The sequence below is a fragment of the Oncorhynchus gorbuscha genome, unplaced genomic scaffold, assembly GCF_021184085.1.
Source record: "Oncorhynchus gorbuscha isolate QuinsamMale2020 ecotype Even-year unplaced genomic scaffold, OgorEven_v1.0 Un_scaffold_1454, whole genome shotgun sequence".
Taxonomy (NCBI): Eukaryota; Metazoa; Chordata; class Actinopteri; order Salmoniformes; family Salmonidae; genus Oncorhynchus; species Oncorhynchus gorbuscha.
In genome coordinates, this window is record NW_025746230.1 from 77949 (window position 1) to 98638 (window position 20690).

The 20690-nt window shown below is 45.8% G+C and overlaps 1 protein-coding gene across 1 annotated transcript; it reads right to left on the reverse strand.

Annotated features, from left to right (window-relative positions):
• Window positions 1-8047: 8047 nt before the first annotated feature.
• On the reverse strand, window positions 8048-11839 carry LOC124022851. The gene is made up of 5 exons (XM_046337538.1): window positions 11590-11839; window positions 10852-11417; window positions 10125-10291; window positions 8614-8862; window positions 8048-8495 (listed from the first exon to the last, which is right to left on the reverse strand). Exons 1-5 carry the CDS (start codon window positions 11652-11654, stop codon window positions 8229-8231), a joined length of 1314 nt encoding a protein of 437 aa, XP_046193494.1. The 5' UTR covers window positions 11655-11839; the 3' UTR covers window positions 8048-8228.
• Window positions 11840-20690: the final 8851 nt, after the last annotated feature.

Genomic DNA, 20690 nt, shown 5'->3' on the forward strand with positions numbered 1-20690 from the left:
AAGAATGCTTTTTTCCCACAAAGGAAGATGTCTGTAAGTCTGTTTTATGATACTTTAAGGTCCTTTTCTGCTGTCAACACACAGAGGGTGAAACAAGTGTGGGAGAAAGAATTGTCTGTTACTATTGACGAAGAGATGTGGGAGGACATTTGGAGATATGCAAAAACAATATCTATATGTAACCGTACTAGAGCAATCCAATTAAGAATAATACACAGATTGCATATATCCCCAAATCGCAGACATGCTTTTAGCCCCACTTCCTCTTCCCCTCAGTCTCTTAAATGCAAAACTGATACAGGCATCCTAACACATTGTTTATGGTCATGTACCAAAATACAAAGATACTGGTCTGGTGTCCTGCAAGAAATTGAAAAGATCCTAGGGGTTGATCTAGAATTGGACCCAGTTTCTTTACTGTTGGGTCTCCCTAGTAGGCATGTTACTTCTGTCTGTAAAAGGAGGCTTTACAACATCCTTACCTTCGCAGCGAGGAAAAACATCCTTTTACAGTGGATTAGTGATAAGGTTCCTTCTATTAAAGACTGGCATAAGATACTATTTGAATGGGTGCCTCTGGAATATCTGACATGTACATTGCATTCTAAAACAGACCAGTTCTACAAAGTATGGGAACCTTATCTAAATTATCTAGAACCTGAGGTATCAACTATTATGCTGCAAGGTTTCTCTTAGAATGGCGGGGATCTATGTATTTCAGAACTACACTGTACGTTCCATGTGTGGAACCTAACCTCTTGGTTTAAACTGAGCTTTTTTGTTTAAATTTCTGTTTGTAAGTTTGTTTAAAATGTATGTATTGAGAGACGCAATGATGGTGATGGGGTGAGAGAGGCACGGAGCGGGAAGAGAAATGGTGTACGTATGTATAGGTGGGTGTATATGCATGGGTATATGTATGTATGTATGTATGTATGTATGTATGTATGTATGTATGTATGTATGTATGTATGTATGTATGTATGTATGTATGTATGTATGTATGTATGTATGTATGTATGTATGTATGTATGTATGTATGTATGTATGTATGTATATGTATGTATATGTATGTATATGTATGTATGTATGTATGTATATGCACGTAAATATGGGTAAGTGGGGGCTGTTTTTCTTTTTGTTCTGTGTGCTTTGTCTCTGTATCTCTTAATATGGGTGAAAATTGTGAAATTTCAATAAAAATACTGTTACAAAAGAACTGTGAAATAACACACATGGAATCAAATAGGAATATCTTCTGTATACCACCCCTACCTTGTCACAACACAACTGATTGGCTCAAACTCATTAAGAAGGAAAGAAATTCCACAAATGGTCTTTTAACAAGGCACACCTGTTCTTTGAAATGCATTCCAGGTGACTACCTCATGAAGCTGGTTGAGAGAATGCCAAGAGTGTGCAAAGCTGTCATCAAAGCAAAGGGTGGCTACTTTGAAGAATCTTGTTTATCCATTTTTTGGGGGGGGGGTTGCTACATGATTCCATGTGTGTTATTTCATATTTTTGATGTCTTCACTATTTTTCAACAATTTATAAAATAGTAAAAAATAAAGAAAAAAGCCTGGAAAAGAGGAGGTGTGTCCAAACGTTGGACTGCTACTGTATGTGTATGTGTTTACAATATATATATATATGGGGGATTGGAAATGATGCAGACAATTACATGGATGGAAGCTACAATCTATCTGCATTATTAAAGCTGATCCGCCTGTTAACAAAATGAATAAGGCTGTACAGGGCAATATGAATGTCCAATACACACAATAGACTGACTGGGATGGGGATTTCCCACAATCCCACAATACTGGACATATTGGTAAAAAACAAACTTCCCAGTTGTTGTCTGTAGAGTAGACTGATACAACCCATACTGTAGGTAAGGCTGTGACATAGCAGTATACCCGTCACTTCAATTCTGAAGTCTGATACATCCACAATGCGTTTTCAACTGATTTAAAAAATAAAATACAATATAAGGTCAAATTAACTAATTATTGTATTTTGTTGAATTTATATAACAACATTTCAACCTTGTTTAGCTTTATCTAGTCCAAATATGGCATGATTTCACAATTTGTCTCCGTATACATCCCTTTCCGTGAGGGACTTTTATTTTGTAATGCAAACCGCCTATTCCAACCAATGACCAATGTAAATATGAATCAGGGGGGAACGACCGCCCCTTCTATTGAACTACGGAAGTTCAAACCGCCGATTCCAACCAATGACTGTAAATATGAATCAGGGGGCCCCTTCTATTGAACTACGGAAGTTCAAAGCAGACTTCGGTTCAACAGGCAGAAAACAGGATCCCCAATTATAGTGTATGGGAAGAAAAAAAAATGCATTCTTCGTGGTAAATATTCGTGTAAATAAAATACAATTTCGAAAACAATTATTTTACTAATAATTGCTTTTAATACACCAGATGTATGTCCTTGAACCGATTATTTTAAAACCGGACACAGAAGTTCTAATGATAATTTAGTCTCTATTAGAAGCCTGCAGTACCCCGGTCGGCCTTCAATTGGAGTTCCTCATTGAGAGGGGGCAGCACTGAGCTAGTCTGTAACGTCACTTCCTGGAGTAGCTCAAATTGCACAACGTGAAGTAGGGCAAAGGGGGAGATACTCAAATCAGTTGCATAACTGAATGCATTCAACCAAAATGTGTCTTCCGCATTTAACCCAACACTTCTAAATCAGTCATAGGCCTATCGTCAACCAATCACATTTCTTAAATCCTTTCGGCGCTAAATTCCAGCTAAAATTCGAGACGACAGTTAAGCCTAACTATACCGACCCGAAATTATAAACGCAACACAATTGCAAAGATTTTACAGAGTTACAGTTCATAGAAGAAAATCAACCAATTGAAACAAATGAATTAAGCCCTAATCTATGGATTTCACATGACTGGGCAGAGGCACAGCCATGGGTGGGGCTGGGAGGGCATAGGCCCCCCCACTAGTGAATCAGGCACAGCCATGGTTGGGGCTGGGAGGGCATAGGCCCCCCCACCAGTGAATCAGGCACAGCCATGGGTGGGGCTGGGAGGGCATAGGCCCACCCACTAGTGAATCAGGCACAGCCATGGGTGGGGCTGGGAGGGCATAGGCCCACCCACTAGTGAATCAGGCCCAGCCATGGGTGGGGCTGGGAGGGCATAGGCCCACCCACTAGTGAATCAGGCACAGCCATGGGTGGGGCTGGGAGGGCATAGGCCCACCCACTAGTGAATCAGGCACAGCAATGGGTGGGGCTGGGAGGGCATAGGCCCACCCACTAGTGAATCAGGCACAGCCATGGGTGGGTGTCACGTAGAGTAGGCCAGAAGGCTAAACTGGATAACCTAACCTCTATCAAAATAAAAAGATGGCGGAGCCGCAAAAGTTCTTCTGTGCAAAGGTGTTTATTTACAAGTGATTCCGGAACAAAAAAACAACAGTACTGCCATCAACGTCTACCTTATGGGACAGCTTAAAAACAATGCTGCCCCATCCACAGCTCAATCCAAAACAAAAAAAAAACCTCCCCGTGGCTGAAAGAGAGGCTCCTTTTGTAGGGCTAGCCCCTCCCCTCAGAACAATTAACTCTAATTAATTAATCAATTAACAAAACAAACCTACATTTTCCATGAACTAAACATAGTAAAGGATATACATTGCAACACGGTTTTAAACAATATCACAACATAACATTTACAACATTACATCACTACTGACAATATCTTTCAATATGCCCATATGCATTAATGAGCCATTTGGGACAGGCACTATAAAGCCAACCCAATTCCCTTAGCTCGGGTCCTTTTCCAGCATACCCGGAAGCTACAGAGATGGAGAGAGAGGAACAGAACAAACAAACAAACAATGCGCTCATCCACAACATTGATAAGTATAATAATTATTGTATCTCTCAAATATGAACATTGACAAGTGTGAAATGCATGCACCAAGACAGAAGTTAATTTGTGTGTCGACCCACATTGTTAACTTATCTTATAATGGCGCAGGGAGGAGTGATGAATATGTGTGTGCGTTAAAGAACCAAATGCTGCCCGCGGCCAGTGACGTCACAATGGGGCTGGAAGGGCATAGGCACACCCACTAGTGAATCAGGCACAGCCATGGGTGGGGCTGGGAGGGCATAGGCCTGATCCTATGTTACTTCTCTCCATCCTGTTTTAAATCTCCCTTCCTGTTTGACATTCCCTGAGATATGATCCTATGTTACGTCACTCCATCCTGTTTTAAATCTCCCTTCCTGTTTGACATTCCCTGAGATATGATCCTATGTTACTTCACTCCTTCCTGTTTGACATTCCCTGAGATATGATCCTATGTTACGTCACTCCATCCTGTTTTAAATCTCCCTTCCTGTTTGACATTCCCTGAGATATGATCCTATGTTACTTCACTCCTTCCTGTTTGACATTCCCTGAGATATGATCCTATGTTACTTCACTCCTTCCTGTTTGACATTCCCTGAGATATGATCCTATGTTACTTCAGTCCATCCTGTTTTACATCTCCCTTCCTGTTTTAAATCTCCCTTCCTGTTTGACATTCCCTGAGATATGATCCTGTTACTTCACTCCTTCCTGTTTGACATTCCCTGAGATATGATCCTATGTTACTTCACTCCTTCCTGTTTGACATTCCCTGAGATATGATCCTATGTTACTTCACTCCTTCCTGTTTGACATTCCCTGAGATATGATCCTATGTTACTTCACTCCTTCCTGTTTGACATTCCCTGAGATATGATCCTATGTTACTTCACTCCTTCCTGTTTGACATTCCCTGAGATATGATCCTATGTTACTTCACTCCATCCTGTTTGACATTCCCTGAGATATGATCCTATGTTACTTCACTCCTTCCTGTTTGACATTCCCTGAGATATGATCCTATGTTACTTCACTCCTTCCTGTTTGACATTCCCTGAGATATGATCCTATGTTACTTCACTCCTTCCTGTTTGACATTCCCTGAGATATGATCCTATGTTACTTCACTCCTTCCTGTTTGACATTCCCTGAGATATGATCCTATGTTACTTCACTCCATCCTGTTTGACATTCCCTGAGATATGATCCTATGTTACTTCACTCCTTCCTGTTTGACATTCCCTGAGATATGATCCTATGTTACTTCACTCCTTCCTGTTTGACATTCCCTGAGATATGATCCTATGTTACTTCACTCCTTCCTGTTTGACATTCCCTGAGATATGATCCTATGTTACTTCACTCCTTCCTGTTTGACATTCCCTGAGATATGATCCTATGTTACTTCACTCCTTCCTGTTTGACATTCCCTGAGATATGATCCTATGTTACTTCACTCCTTCCTGTTTGACATTCCCTGAGATATGATCCTATGTTACTTCACTCCTTCCTGTTTGACATTCCCTGAGATATGATCCTATGTTACTTCACTCCTTCCTGTTTGACATTCCCTGAGATATGATCCTATGTTACTTCACTCCTTCCTGTTTGACATTCCCTGAGATATGATCCTATGTTACTTCACTCCATCCTGTTTGACATTCCCTGAGATATGATCCTATGTTACTTCACTCCTTCCTGTTTGACATTCCCTGAGATATGATCCTATGTTACTTCACTCCTTCCTGTTTGACATTCCCTGAGATATGATCCTATGTTACTTCACTCCATCCTGTTTGACATTCCCTGAGATATGATCCTATGTTACTTCACTCCTTCCTGTTTGACATTCCCTGAGATATGATCCTATGTTACTTCACTCCTTCCTGTTTGACATTCCCTGAGATATGATCCTATGTTACTTCACTCCTTCCTGTTTGACATTCCCTGAGATATGATCCTATGTTACTTCACTCCTTCCTGTTTGACATTCCCTGAGATATGATCCTATGTTACTTCACTCCATCCTGTTTGACATTCCCTGAGATATGATCCTATGTTACTTCACTCCTTCCTGTTTGACATTCCCTGAGATATGATCCTATGTTACTTCACTCCTTCCTGTTTGACATTCCCTGAGATATGATCCTATGTTACTTCACTCCTTCCTGTTTGACATTCCCTGAGATATGATCCTATGTTACTTCACTCCATCCTGTTTGACATTCCCTGAGATATGATCCTATGTTACTTCACTCCTTCCTGTTTGACATTCCCTGAGATATGATCCTATGTTACTTCACTCCTTCCTGTTTGACATTCCCTGAGATATGATCCTATGTTACTTCACTCCTTCCTGTTTGACATTCCCTGAGATATGATCCTATGTTACTTCACTCCTTCCTGTTTGACATTCCCTGAGATATGATCCTATGTTACTTCACTCCTTCCTGTTTGACATTCCCTGAGATATGATCCTATGTTACTTCACTCCTTCCTGTTTGACATTCCCTGAGATATGATCCTATGTTACTTCACTCCTTCCTGTTTGACATTCCCTGAGATATGATCCTATGTTACTTCACTCCTTCCTGTTTGACATTCCCTGAGATATGATCCTATGTTACTTCACTCCTTCCTGTTTGACATTCCCTGAGATATGATCCTATGTTACTTCACTCCTTCCTGTTTGACATTCCCTGAGATATGATCCTATGTTACTTCACTCCTTCCTGTTTGACATTCCCTGAGATATGATCCTATGTTACTTCACTCCTTCCTGTTTGACATTCCCTGAGATATGATCCTATGTTACTTCACTCCTTCCTGTTTGACATTCCCTGAGATATGATCCTATGTTACTTCACTCCTTCCTGTTTGACATTCCCTGAGATATGATCCTATGTTACTTCACTCCTTCCTGTTTGACATTCCCTGAGATATGATCCTATGTTACTTCACTCCTTCCTGTTTGACATTCCCTGAGATATGATCCTATGTTACTTCACTCCTTCCTGTTTGACATTCCCTGAGATATGATCCTATGTTACTTCACTCCTTCCTGTTTGACATTCCCTGAGATATGATCCTATGTTACTTCACTCCTTCCTGTTTGACATTCCCTGAGATATGATCCTATGTTACTTCACTCCTTCCTGTTTGACATTCCCTGAGATATGATCCTATGTTACTTCACTCCTTCCTGTTTGACATTCCCTGAGATATGATCCTATGTTACTTCACTCCTTCCTGTTTGACATTCCCTGAGATATGATCCTATGTTACTTCACTCCTTCCTGTTTGACATTCCCTGAGATATGATCCTATGTTACTTCACTCCTTCCTGTTTGACATTCCCTGAGATATGATCCTATGTTACTTCACTCCTTCCTGTTTGACATTCCCTGAGATATGATCCTATGTTACTTCACTCCTTCCTGTTTGACATTCCCTGAGATATGATCCTATGTTACTTCACTCCTTCCTGTTTGACATTCCCTGAGATATGATCCTATGTTACTTCACTCCTTCCTGTTTGACATTCCCTGAGATATGATCCTATGTTACTTCACTCCTTCCTGTTTGACATTCCCTGAGATATGATCCTATGTTACTTCACTCCTTCCTGTTTGACATTCCCTGAGATATGATCCTATGTTACTTCACTCCTTCCTGTTTGACATTCAACCTCTGAAATGAAAAACAACACAGTGGAGAACTAGTAACATTTTATTGAATCTAAACGAGAAATCAAATGAAATGACATTAAATGACTTTTAATAATGTGTGTGTCTGAGTGGTGTGTCTGAGTGGTGTGTCTGAGTGGTGTGTCTGAGTGGTGTGTCTGAGTGGTGTGTCTGAGTGCTGTGTCTGAGTGGTGTGTCTGAGTGGTGTGTCTGAGTGCTGTGTCTGAGTGCTGTGTCTGAGTGCTGTGTCTGAGTGCTGTGTCTGAGTGCTGTGTCTGAGTGGTGTGTCTGAGTGGTGTGTCTGTGTGGTGTGTCTGTGTGGTGTGTCTGAGTGGTGTGTCTGAGTGGTGTGTCTGTGTGGTGTGTCTGAGTGGTGTGTCTGTGTGGTGTGTCTGAGTGGTGTGTCTGTGTGGTGTGTCTGAGTGGTGTGTTTCAGAACCTGACACAGTGGGAGGCGAGCGACGACATGCAGTCGGAGGAGACCACCAGCTGCCCGAGTATCTGTTTGTTCTTGAGTGTTAAACGGTGTACAAGTGTAATCTGATGCGTTGTCTCTGAATATCTTATTTTCCTAGAGTTTGTCTGGCCGTCCGTTCCTGCTCCTCTTCCCCGGGGGGACGTGCCAGACTCCTAGTACTGCACCTCAGTCTCTTCAGGGGTGGTGCTCCGCTCGGAGACGTCCTCTCTCGTCTTCTGCTTTCTGGAGGTGGATGGCTGGTTCTCTGCCGCGCCCGTGGTGCGGTATCTTCTCCCTTCAACACCTGTCTCACGGAAGGCGCTGGTTTCACCGGCTTTGGAAGGATTCACCGCGTAACGTTTGGCTTCCATCCGGCTGTCGTGGCGCACGAAGTCGGCCAACGTCTCCCCGTCGGCATTCGGGAGAACGTTTTTTTTAACCTGTAAGAAGAACACAAACACAGACACACAGATAAAAAGATTATATTTTAGTCCTTGATGGTTTTCGGGGTCAGCCGTTGGGAGTAGGATCTGTTCATTTAAATCCCGTCTGACTGACATGACTGAAGATGGGAGTCCGCAGGTCAGTGAAGGTAGGGCGTCCAGGCAGGCCCATCTCCTTCCACGCCTCCATCAGGTAGACGGGCAGGTTCTTCATCTCAGTGTTGGTGGAATTGAAAAAGAAGTACCGGGCTTTCTTTCCCCCTGGGAGGCAGTGCTTAAATTTCAGGAAGTCTGAAAACCAAGAGTACTCCTCTTTGGTCAGCGACATCTGGATCCTGGTTTGCATTTGTTTTGCGTTTCCCACCTATTAGAAAATGGAGGAAAAAAACAGGCATTAACGCTGTGGTGCCTGCAGTCGTTTCCAAAACCAACCAGCCACGTTCAGGTGTACGGTTATAGACTTACGTTGATCAGACAGGTCCCAGACAGGCCCCAGACAGGTCCCAGACAGGCCCCAGACAGGTCCCAGACAGGCCCCACTGGGCCATGTTCAGGTTATAGACTTACGTTGATCAGACAGGTCCCAGACAGGTCCCAGACAGGTCCCAGACAGGTTCCAGACAGGCCCCACTGGGCCATGTTCAGGTGTACGGTAATAGACTTACGTTGATCAGACAGGTCCCAGACAGGTCCCAGACAGGTCCCAGACAGGTCCCAGACAGGCCCCACTGGGCCATGTTCAGGTTATAGACTTGCGTTGATCAGACAGGCCCCAGACAGGCCCCAGACAGGCCCCACTGGGCCATGTTCAGGTTATAGACTTACGTTGATCAGACAGGTCCCAGACAGGCCCCACTGGGCCACGTTCAGGTGTACGGTCATAGACTTACGTTGATCAGACAGGTCCCAGACAGGTCCCAGACAGGTCCCAGACAGGCCCCACTGTGCCATGTTCAGGTGTATGGTTATAGACTTACGTTGATCAGACAGGTCCCAGACAGGCCCCAGACAGGCCCCACTGGGCCATGTTCAGGTTATAGACTTACGTTGATCAGACAGGTCCCAGACAGGCCCCACTGGGCCATGTTCAGGTGTACGGTAATAGACTTACGTTGATCAGACAGGTCCCAGACAGGTCCCAGACAGGCCCCACTGGGCCACGTTCAGGTTATAGACTTACGTTGATCAGACAGGTCCCAGACAGGCCCCAGACAGGCCCCACTGGGCCATGTTCAGGTTATAGACTTACGTTGATCAGACAGGTCCCAGACAGGTCCCAGACAGGCCCCACTGGGCCATGTTCAGGTGTACGGTAATAGACTTACGTTGATCAGACAGGTCCCAGACAGGTCCCAGACAGGCCCCACTGGGCCACGTTCAGGTTATAGACTTACGTTGATCAGACAGGTCCCAGACAGGCCCCACTGGGCCATGTTCAGGTTATAGACTTACGTTGATCAGACAGGTCCCAGACAGGTCCCAGACAGGTCCCAGACAGGCCCCACTGGGCCATGTTCAGGTGTACGGTTATAGACTTACGTTGATCAGACAGGTCCCAGACAGGTCCCAGACAGGTCCCAGACAGGCCCCACTGGGCCATGTTCAGGTGTACGGTTAGAGACTTACGTTGATCAGACAGGTCCCAGACAGGCCACGTTGGACCTCCTCCACCTCCTTCACCATCATGTTTCTATAAAGGCCCTGGCTGTGGCCGTACATGGAGGTGAAATAGGCACACAGGAATCCGTAAAACCGGTTCTGGTTCCTCTGTGTCATTGTTTCTTCCAAGGTTTCTGTGGAAACATGAGAATAAAAACAGGATAACTTCCACAATGTACTGTGAACATCTATAATAATAACAGACAGCTTCCATAATGTCCTGTGAACATCTATAATAATAACAGACAGCTTCCATAATGTCCTGTAAACATCTATAATAATAACAGACAGCTTCCATAATGTCCTGTAAACATCTATAATAATAACAGACAGCTTCCATAATGTCCTGTAAACATCTATAATAATAACAGACAGCTTCCATAATGTCCTGTAAACATCTATAATAATAACAGACAGCTTCCATAATGTCCTGTAAACATCTATAATAATAACAGACAGCTTCCATAATGTCCTGTAAACATCTACAATAATAGACAGCTTCCATAATGTCCTGTGAACATCTATAATAATAACAGACAGCTTCCATAATGTCCTGTAAACATCTATAATAATAACAGACAGCTTCCATAATGTCCTGTAAACATCTATAATAATAACAGACAGCTCCCATAATGTCCTCTGACGTCTAGAAGAGTGGAATAACAGTGACATCCCAGATTGAGGAAAAACTTACTCAGCACTCGGGGGATCATGTCCTTGGCAAGAGACTGGCACTCCAGCAGGCTCTTTGTAGACACCCCCTTGCCCTCCAGCAGGCTCTTTGTAGACACCCCCTTGCCCTCCAGCAGGCTCTTTGTAGACACCCCCTTACCCTCCAGCAGGCTCTTTGTAGACACCCCCTTGCCCTCCAGCAGGCTCTTTGTAGACACCCCCTTACCCTCCAGCAGGCTCTTTGTAGACACCCCCTTGCCCTCCAGCAGGCTCTTTGTAGACACCCCCTTGCCCTCCAGCAGGCTCTTTGTAGACACCCCCTTACCCTCCAGCAGGCTCTTTGTAGACACCCCCTTGCCCTCCAGCAGGCTCTTTGTAGACACCCCCTTGCCTTCCTTGTTGGAGATGGCTCCTTTCACGGACTTGTTGATCTCCTTCATTGCCCGGTTGATCTCCTTCCAGTGGTTTTTGGTCAGCCGGCAGCCAGGCGGAGGGGTCTCCTCGGAGTATTGGAGAAACGCACCGATAGTCGAGGTGTAGTGGTTGACCGTGGCGACGGCCTTGTTCTGCTGAAGGGTCTGAAACCATCTTACAATACACACACACACACACACACACACACACACACACACACACACACACACACACACACACACACACACACACACACACACACACACACACACACACACACACCACCCATTAGTGTGTTGTTAATGAACACTGATGAGACTAAAGAGAAAGACAGATCTCTGCTCACCTCCTCATGTTGTCCTGGCGTGCCAGGAAACTGAGAGTGGATGGATATTTCTCATCCTTCGCCATGAACTTCAAAAATTGCTGCACCTTCTTGAGCTTCGCGGCACAAGTTTGCTTCAGCTTATTGTTTGGACTGGGGCCTTCACAGGTCTTCCTGAACCCCTCTATAAACACACCTAATCAAAGACACATAACATTTAGGGCCTGAGGCCCTCACAGGTCTTCCTGAACCCCTCTATAAACACACCTAATCAAAGACACAACATTTAGGGCCTGGGGCCCTCACAGGTCTTCCTGAACCCCTCTATAAAACACACCTAATCAAAGACGCATAACATTTAGGACTGGGACCTTCACAGATCTTCCTGAACCCCTCTATAAAACACACCTAATCAAAGACACATCACATTTAGGACTTAAGACAGATCTCACAACATAAATCAGACGGGCTGTTTTTCTAATATGTTTCAAACACAAATCATTTGAAGACAAAGAAGACATTTAATTCTATTCCCTCAGATGAATCTAATCAGACTTGAATTAGTCACCTGCACAGTCAGGACAGACAAATAGGACGGGGCAGTGGACTCAAAATGAACTCCGGGTGGGGTCTGGGGCAGAGTGAAGTAGGCCAGACACAGGACAGACAAATAGGACTGGGCAGTGGACTCAAAGTGAACTCAGGGTGGGGTCTGGGGCAGAGTGAAGTAGGCCAGACACAGGACAGACAAATAGGACTGGGCAGTGGACTCAAAGTGAACTCAGGGTGGAGTCTGGGGCGGAGTGAAGCAGGCCAGACACAGCAGAGGACGGGTGGGGTCTGGGGCGGAGTGAAGCAGGCCAGACACAGCGGAGGACGGGTGGGGTCTGGGGCAGAGTGAAGTAGGCCAGACACAGGACAGACAAATAGGACGGGGCAGTGGACTCAAAGTGAACTCAGGGTGGGGTCTGGGGCGGAGTGAAGCAGGCCAGACACAGCGGAGGACGGGTGGGGTCTGGGGCTGAGTGAAGCAGGCCAGACACAGGATAGACAAATAGGACGGGGCAGTGGACTCAAAGTGAACTCAGGGTGGGGTCTGGGGCGGAGTGAAGCAGGCCAGACACAGCGGAGGACGGGTGGGGTCTGGGGCGGAGTGAAGCAGGCCAGACACAGCGGAGGACGGGTGGGGTCTGGGGCTGAGTGAAGCAGGCCAGACACAGCGGAGGACGGGTGGGGTCTGGGGCAGAGTGAAGCAGGCCAGACACAGCGGAGGACGGGTGGGGTCTGGGGCGGAGTGAAGCAGGCCAGACACAGCGGAGGACGGGTGGGGTCTGGGGCTGAGTGAAGCAGGCCAGACACAGCGGAGGACGGGTGGGGTCTGGGGCTGAGTGAAGCAGGCCAGACACAGCGGAGGACGGGTGGGGTCTGGGGCGGAGTGAAGCAGGCCAGACACAGCGGAGGACGGGTGGGGTCTGGGGCGGAGTGAAGCCGGCCAGACACAGTGGAGGACGGGTGGAGTCTGGGGCGGAGTGAAGCAGGCCAGACACAGTGACCCTAAAGTTACAGGACTTGCACACCGCTTAACTTTTTCCACTTATTGTCACAGCTTGAATTAAACATAGATATGTTTGTCACTGGGCTTCACACGATACCCCATAATGTCAAAGTGGAATTACGTTTTTCATATTTTGTTCTTTACAAATGAATTAAAAAATGAAAAAGCTGAAATGTGGAGTCAATAAGTTTTCAAAACCCTTATGTTGTTATGGTAACGTCGAGGAGGAGTAAAAATGAAGTTTATTTAACCCTTATATTACCAGGTATAAGATAAGTAGCATGGACTCACTGTGTGTGTAATAATAGGAGGAGTAAAAATGAAGTTTATTTAACCCTTATATTACCAGGTATAAGATAAGTAGCATGGACTCACTGTGTGTGTAATAATAGGAGGAGTAAAAATGCACTGAAGTTTATTTAACCCTTATATTACCAGGTATAAGATAAGTAGCATGGACTCACTGTGTGTGTAATAATAGGAGGAGTAAAAATGAAGTTTATTTAACCCTTATATTACCAGGTATAAGATAAGTAGCATGGACTCACTGTGTGTGTAATAATAGGAGTAAAAATTTGCTTTATATGAAGAAAATGCACTAAAAAGTTCACTGTGTGTGTAATAATAGGAGGAGTAAAAATGCACTGAAGTTTATTTAACCCTTATATTGGATAAAAGCGTCTGCTAAATGGCATATATTATTATTATTATATTACCAGGTATAAGATAAGTAGCATGGACTCACTGTGTGTGTAATAATAGGAGGAGTAAAAATGAAGTTTATTTAACCCTTATATTACCAGGTATAAGATAAGTAGCATGGACTCACTGTGTGTGTAATAATAGGAGGAGTAAAAATGCACTGAAGTTTATTTAACCCTTATATTACCAGGTATAAGATAAGTAGCATGGACTCACTGTGTGTGTAATAATAGTGTTTCAAATGATGTTTGAATGACTACCTCATCTCTGTACCTCACACATACAATTATCTGTAATGTCCCTCAGTCGAGCAGTGCATGTAACGGCGTTCGTCTGTTGAAAGAAGAGAGTTGGACCGAAATGCAGCGTGTTGGTTACTCATGACTTTAATGAATGAAAAACGCGGTACATGAAATAACTGAAACTAAATACAAAAACAACAGAACGGAACGTGAAACTAATTACAGCCTATCTGGTGACTACAACACAGAGACAGGTACAATCACCCACGAAATACAAAGTGAAACTATGGCTCCCTAAATACGGTTCCCAATCAGAGACAATGACAAGCCCCTGACTCTGATTGAGAATCGCCTCAGGCAGCCAAGCCTAACAACACCCCTAATCAGCCGCGATCCCAAATAATACAAACCCCAATACGAAAACAACATATAAACCCATGTCACACCCTGGCCTACCCAAACATATAACAAAAACACAAAATACAATGACCAAGGCGTGACAGTGCATTTCAAACACAGATTCAACCACAAAGACAAGGGAGGTTTTTCCAATGCCTCGTAAAGAAGGGCACCCAATGGTAGATGAGTAAAAAAAAAAAAATGTGAGTACCACTCCTCCATATTTTCAAGCATAGTGGTGGCTGCGTCATGTTATGGGTATGCTTGTTATTTTTAAGGACTGGAGAGTTTTTCAGGATAAAAAATCAACAGAATGGAACTAAGCACAGGCAAAATCCTAGAGGAAAACCTGGTTTAGTTTGCTTTCCACCAGATACTGGGAGATGAATTCACCTTTCAGCAGGACAATAACCTGGTTCAGTCTGCTTCCCACAAGACACTGGGAGATGAATTCACCTTTCAGCAGGACAATAACCTGGTTCAGTCTGCATTCCACCAGACACTGGGAGATGAATTCATCTTTCAGCAGGACAATAACCTGGTTCAGTCTGCTTTCCACCAGACACTGGGAGATGAATTCACCTTTCAGCAGGACAATAACCTGGTTCAGTCTGCTTTCCTCCAGACACTGGGAGATGAATTCACCTTTCAGCAGGACAATAACCTAAAACACAAGGCGAAAATCTACACTGAAGTTGCTTAACAAGAAGACAGTGAATGTTCCTGAGCGGCCAAGTTTACAGTTTTGACTTAAATCTATGGCAAGACCTGAAAATGGTTGTCTAGCAATGATCAACAAACAATTTGACAAAACTTTAAGAATGTTGAAAAGAATAATGGGCAAATGTTCCACAATCCAGGTGTGGAAAGCTGTTAGAGATTCACCCAGACAGACTCACAGCTGTAATCACTTTTAGAGACTCACCCAGACAGACTCACAGCTGTAATCGTTGCCAAAAGGTGCTTCCACAATGTATTTACTCAGGGGTGTGAATACTATTATATTTCTGTATTTAATTTTCAATAAATTTGCAAACATTTCTACAAACATGTTTAGATTTTGTCATAATCTGTAGAGAGAAATCAATTTAATCCATTTTGAATTCAAGTTGAAGCAACAAAATGTGGAATGAGAATACTTTCTGAAGGCCGTTACTGTGATCAGCTGGACCCTTTTCTACAACGTGAACACAAAAACAGTGAGGCAAAACAAAAAGCCTTTTTTCAAATACAAAATACTATTTAAAGACGGTACTTACTCAGAGCAGAGCCCGGGAAGGGAGTTTGGCTGCTAGACTTGGGCGCCGTGGCCTCCTCTATCTGGGCTCTTGAACCTACGACTTGGTCCTGCTGTAGCTCCTCTTGTTCTGTGTCTGACGCGGTCTGAAACCTGGACCTCTTCGCTGACCTCGTCTTCCCCGACCTCGCGTTTGCCGACCTCGCCCTGACACTCGTCGTCTTCTGCCTTTTCAGTAGCTGATACCTCTTCCTCGCTCTATTCAGTTCCGAGGTCAGCTTCAGGTTGTCCTCTCTACCGGATTGGATGGTCGCACTTCTCTTGGTCAGGGCCTCATCGCGCTCTTGCAAAGCTTTCCGCAGCCTCAGGATGGGCGCCTGGCAGTGGCAGGAATAATCTCCGCAGCTCACGTCCTCCTCCTCCTCCTCTTCCAAAGGAGACAGCAGTGAATCTAAAGAGTCCTCCTCCTCTTCCTGCTTCGTTTCCGCAATATCCAAACGGGTGGCCAGCGGGACGACAGGGTTGGACGCCCTCAACGCGGCCAGCCGCTCCATGGTCAGCCGTCTCCTGAGTTCCTCTAAAGCCCGTCTCCTCTGCGATCTGTCGAGCTCTGTGTGCGACTCCATGTGCCGGTCCAGCCGGCTGGCATGGGCGGAGCATCCCGTCACTGGGCACGGCTCCTGCCTGATGTTGACGCGGCCCGACTTCCAATTACAGAGGAGGATCCTCTCCTCCGTGTTCCTCACATTGTGCGTGTGCCTCAGGTGCTGACTGAAGCCGACCACGACCTTAGGGCAAAGCGGACAGGAACGCACTGCAGAGCGCACCGGAGTTCTCTCTGGTATGAAAAAAAAAAAAAGTCAAAAGAACATTTAAAAAAATAAAAATAAACACCACACAATCAGTGATCCAACAAGTAGAATGTTCCAGGCTGATTAGTTGTTGCTTAGAAACAACACCTGAGACCACACCTTCTCACTCAAGAACATCTTTAACCCCGCCTTCCACTCCAGACACTAAAACACTCCTCCTCCCCACTAAAACACTCCTCCTCCCCACTAAAACACTCCTCCTCCCACTAAAACACTCCTCCTCCCACTAAAATACTCCTCCTCCCCACTAAAACACTCCTCCTCCCACTAAAACTCCTCCTCCCACTAAAACACTCCTCCTCCCCACTAAAACACTCCTCCTCCCACTAAAATACTCCTCCTCCCCACTAAAATACTCCTCCTCCCCACTAAAACACTCCTCCTCCCCACTAAAACACTCCTCCTCCCCACTAAAACACTCCTCCTCCCACTAAAACACTCCTCCTCCCCACTAAAACACTCCTCCTCCCACTAAAACACTCCTCCTCCCAACTAAAACACTCCTCCTCCCCACTAAAACACTCCTCCTCCCCACTAAAACACTCCTCCTCCCACTAAAACACTCCTCCTCCCAACTAAAATACTCCTCCTCCCCACTAAAACACTCCTCCTCCCCAATAAAACACTCCTCCTCCCACTAAAACACTTCTCCTCCCCACTAAAACACTCCTCCTCCCACTAAAACACTCCTCCTCCCCACTAAAACACTCCTCCTCCCCACTAAAACACTCCTCCTCCCACTAAAACACTCCTCCTCCCCACTAAAACACTCCTCCTCCCACTAAAACACTCCTCCTCCCAACTAAAACACTCCTCCTCCCCACTAAAACACTCCTCCTCCCCACTAAAACACTCCTCCTCCCACTAAAACACTCCTCCTCCCAACTAAAATACTCCTCCTCCCCACTAAAACACTCCTCCTCCCCAATAAAACACTCCTCCTCCCACTAAAACACTTCTCCTCCCCACTAAAACACTCCTCCTCCCACTAAAACACTCCTCCTCCCCACTAAAACACTCCTCCTCCCCACTAAAACACTCCTCCTCCCCACTAAAACACTCCTCCTCCCACTAAAACAATCCTCCTCCCCACTAAAACACTTCTCCTCCCCACTAAAACACTCCTCCGTTGTCAGTGTGGAGTTAATCAGGTCTCCTCCTCCTTCCACTAACTTACCAGTTATCTCTCCCTCCTCCTCCCCACTAAAACACTCCTCCACCCACTAAAACACTCCTCCTCCCCACTAAAACACTCCTCCTCCACACTAAAACACTCCTCCTCCCACTAAAACACTCCTCCTCCCCACTAAAACACTCCTCCTCCCCACTAAAACACTCCTCCTCCCACTAAAACACTCCTCCTCCCCACTAAAACACTCCTCCTCCCACTAAAACACTCCTCCTCCCCACTAAAAACCTTCCTCCTCCCCACTAAAACACTCCTCCTCCCCACTAAAACACTCCTCCTCCCCACTAAAACACTCCTCCTCCCCACTAAAACACTCCTCCTCCCCACTAAAACACTCCTCCCACTAAAACACTCCTCCTCCCACTAAAACACTCCTCCTCCCACTAAAACACTCCTCCCCACTAAAACACTCCTCCTCCCCACTAAAACACTCCTCCTCCCCACTAAAACACTCCTCCTCCCACTAAAACAATCCTCCTCCCCACTAAAACACTCCTCCATTGTCAGCGTGGAGTTAATCAGGTCTCCTCCTCTTCCACTAACTTACCAGTTATCTCCTCCTCCCCACTAAAACACTCCTTACCAACTTGTCCTCCCCACTAAAACACTCCTCCTCCCCACTAAAACACTCCTCCTCCCACTAAAACACTCCTCCTCCCACTAAAACACTCCTCCTCCCCACTAAAACACTCCTCCTCCCACTAAAACACTCCTCCTCCCCACTAAAAACCTTCCTCCTCCCCACTAAAACACTCCTCCTCCCCACTAAAACACTCCTCCTCCCCACTAAAACACTCCTCCTCCCCACTAAAACACTCCTCCCACTAAAACACTCCTCCTCCCACTAAAACACTCCTCCCACTAAAACACTCCTCCTCCCACTAAAACACTCCTCCTCCCACTAAAACACTCCTCCTCCCACTAAAACAATCCTCCTCCCACTAAAACAATCCTCCTCCCCACTAAAACACTTCTCCTCCCCACTAAAACACTCCTCCATTGTCAGCGTGGAGTTAATCAGGTCTCCTCCTCTTCCACTAACTTACCAGTTATCTCCTCCTCCCCACTAAAACACTCCTCCTCCCACTAAAATACTCCTCCTCCCCACTAAAATACTCCTCCTCCCCACTAAAACACTCCTCCTCCCACTAAAACACTCCTCCTCCCCACTAAAACACTCCTCCTCCCCACTAAAACACTCCTCCTCCCACTAAAACACTCCTCCTCCCCACTAAAACACTCCTCCTCCCACTAAAACACTCCTCCTCCCAACTAAAACACTCCTCCTCCCCACTAAAACACTCCTCCTCCCCACTAAAACACTCCTCCTCCCACTAAAACACTCCTCCTCCCAACTAAAATACTCCTCCTCCCAACTAAAATACTCCTCCTCCCCACTAAAACACTCCTCCTCCCCAATAAAACACTCCTCCTCCCACTAAAACACTTCTCCTCCCCACTAAAACACTCCTCCTCCCACTAAAACACTCCTCCTCCCCACTAAAACACTCCTCCTCCCCACTAAAACACTCCTCCTCCCCACTAAAACACTCCTCCTCCCACTAAAACAATCCTCCTCCCCACTAAAACACTTCTCCTCCCCACTAAAACACTCCTCCGTTGTCAGTGTGGAGTTAATCAGGTCTCCTCCTCCTTCCACTAACTTACCAGTTATCTCTCCCTCCTCCTCCCCACTAAAACACTCCTCCACCCACTAAAACACTCCTCCTCCCCACTAAAACACTCCTCCTCCACACTAAAACACTCCTCCTCCCACTAAAACACTCCTCCTCCCCACTAAAACACTCCTCCTCCCCACTAAAACACTCCTCCCCACTAAAACACTCCTCCTCCCACTAAAACACTCCTCCTCCCCACTAAAAACCTTCCTCCTCCCCACTAAAACACTCCTCCTCCCCACTAAAACACTCCTCCTCCCCACTAAAACACTCCTCCTCCCCACTAAAACACTCCTCCTCCCCACTAAAACACTCCTCCTCCCACTAAAACAATCCTCCTCCCCACTAAAACACTTCTCCTCCCCACTAAAACACTCCTCCGTTGTCAGTGTGGAGTTAATCAGGTCTCCTCCTCCTTCCACTAACTTACCAGTTATCTCTCCCTCCTCCTCCCCACTAAAACACTCCTCCACCCACTAAAACACTCCTCCTCCCCACTAAAACACTCCTCCTCCACACTAAAACACTCCTCCTCCCACTAAAACACTCCTCCTCCCCACTAAAACACTCCTCCTCCCCACTAAAACACTCCTCCCCACTAAAACACTCCTCCTCCCACTAAAACACTCCTCCTCCCCACTAAAACACTCCTCCTCCCCACTAAAACACTCCTCCTCCCACTAAAACACTCCTCCTCCCCACTAAAACACTCCTCCTCCCCACTAAAACACTCCTCCTCCCACTAAAACACTCCTCCTCCCCACTAAAACACTCCTCCTCCCACTAAAACACTCCTCCTCCCAACTAAAACACTCCTCCTCCCCACTAAAACACTCCTCCTCCCACTAAAACACTCCTCCCCACTAAAACACTCCTCCTCCCCACTAAAACACTCCTCCTCCCACTAAAACAATCCTCCTCCCCACTAAAACACTCCTCCATTGTCAGCGTGGAGTTAATCAGGTCTCCTCCTCTTCCACTAACTTACCAGTTATCTCCTCCTCCCCACTAAAACACTCCTTACCAACTTGTCCTCCCCACTAAAACACTCCTCCTCCCCACTAAAACACTCCTCCTCCCACTAAAACACTCCTCCTCCCCACTAAAACACTCCTCCTCCCACTAAAACACTCCTCCTCCCCACTAAAAACCTTCCTCCTCCCCACTAAAACACTCCTCCTCCCCACTAAAACACTCCTCCTCCCCACTAAAACACTCCTCCCACTAAAACACTCCTCCTCCCACTA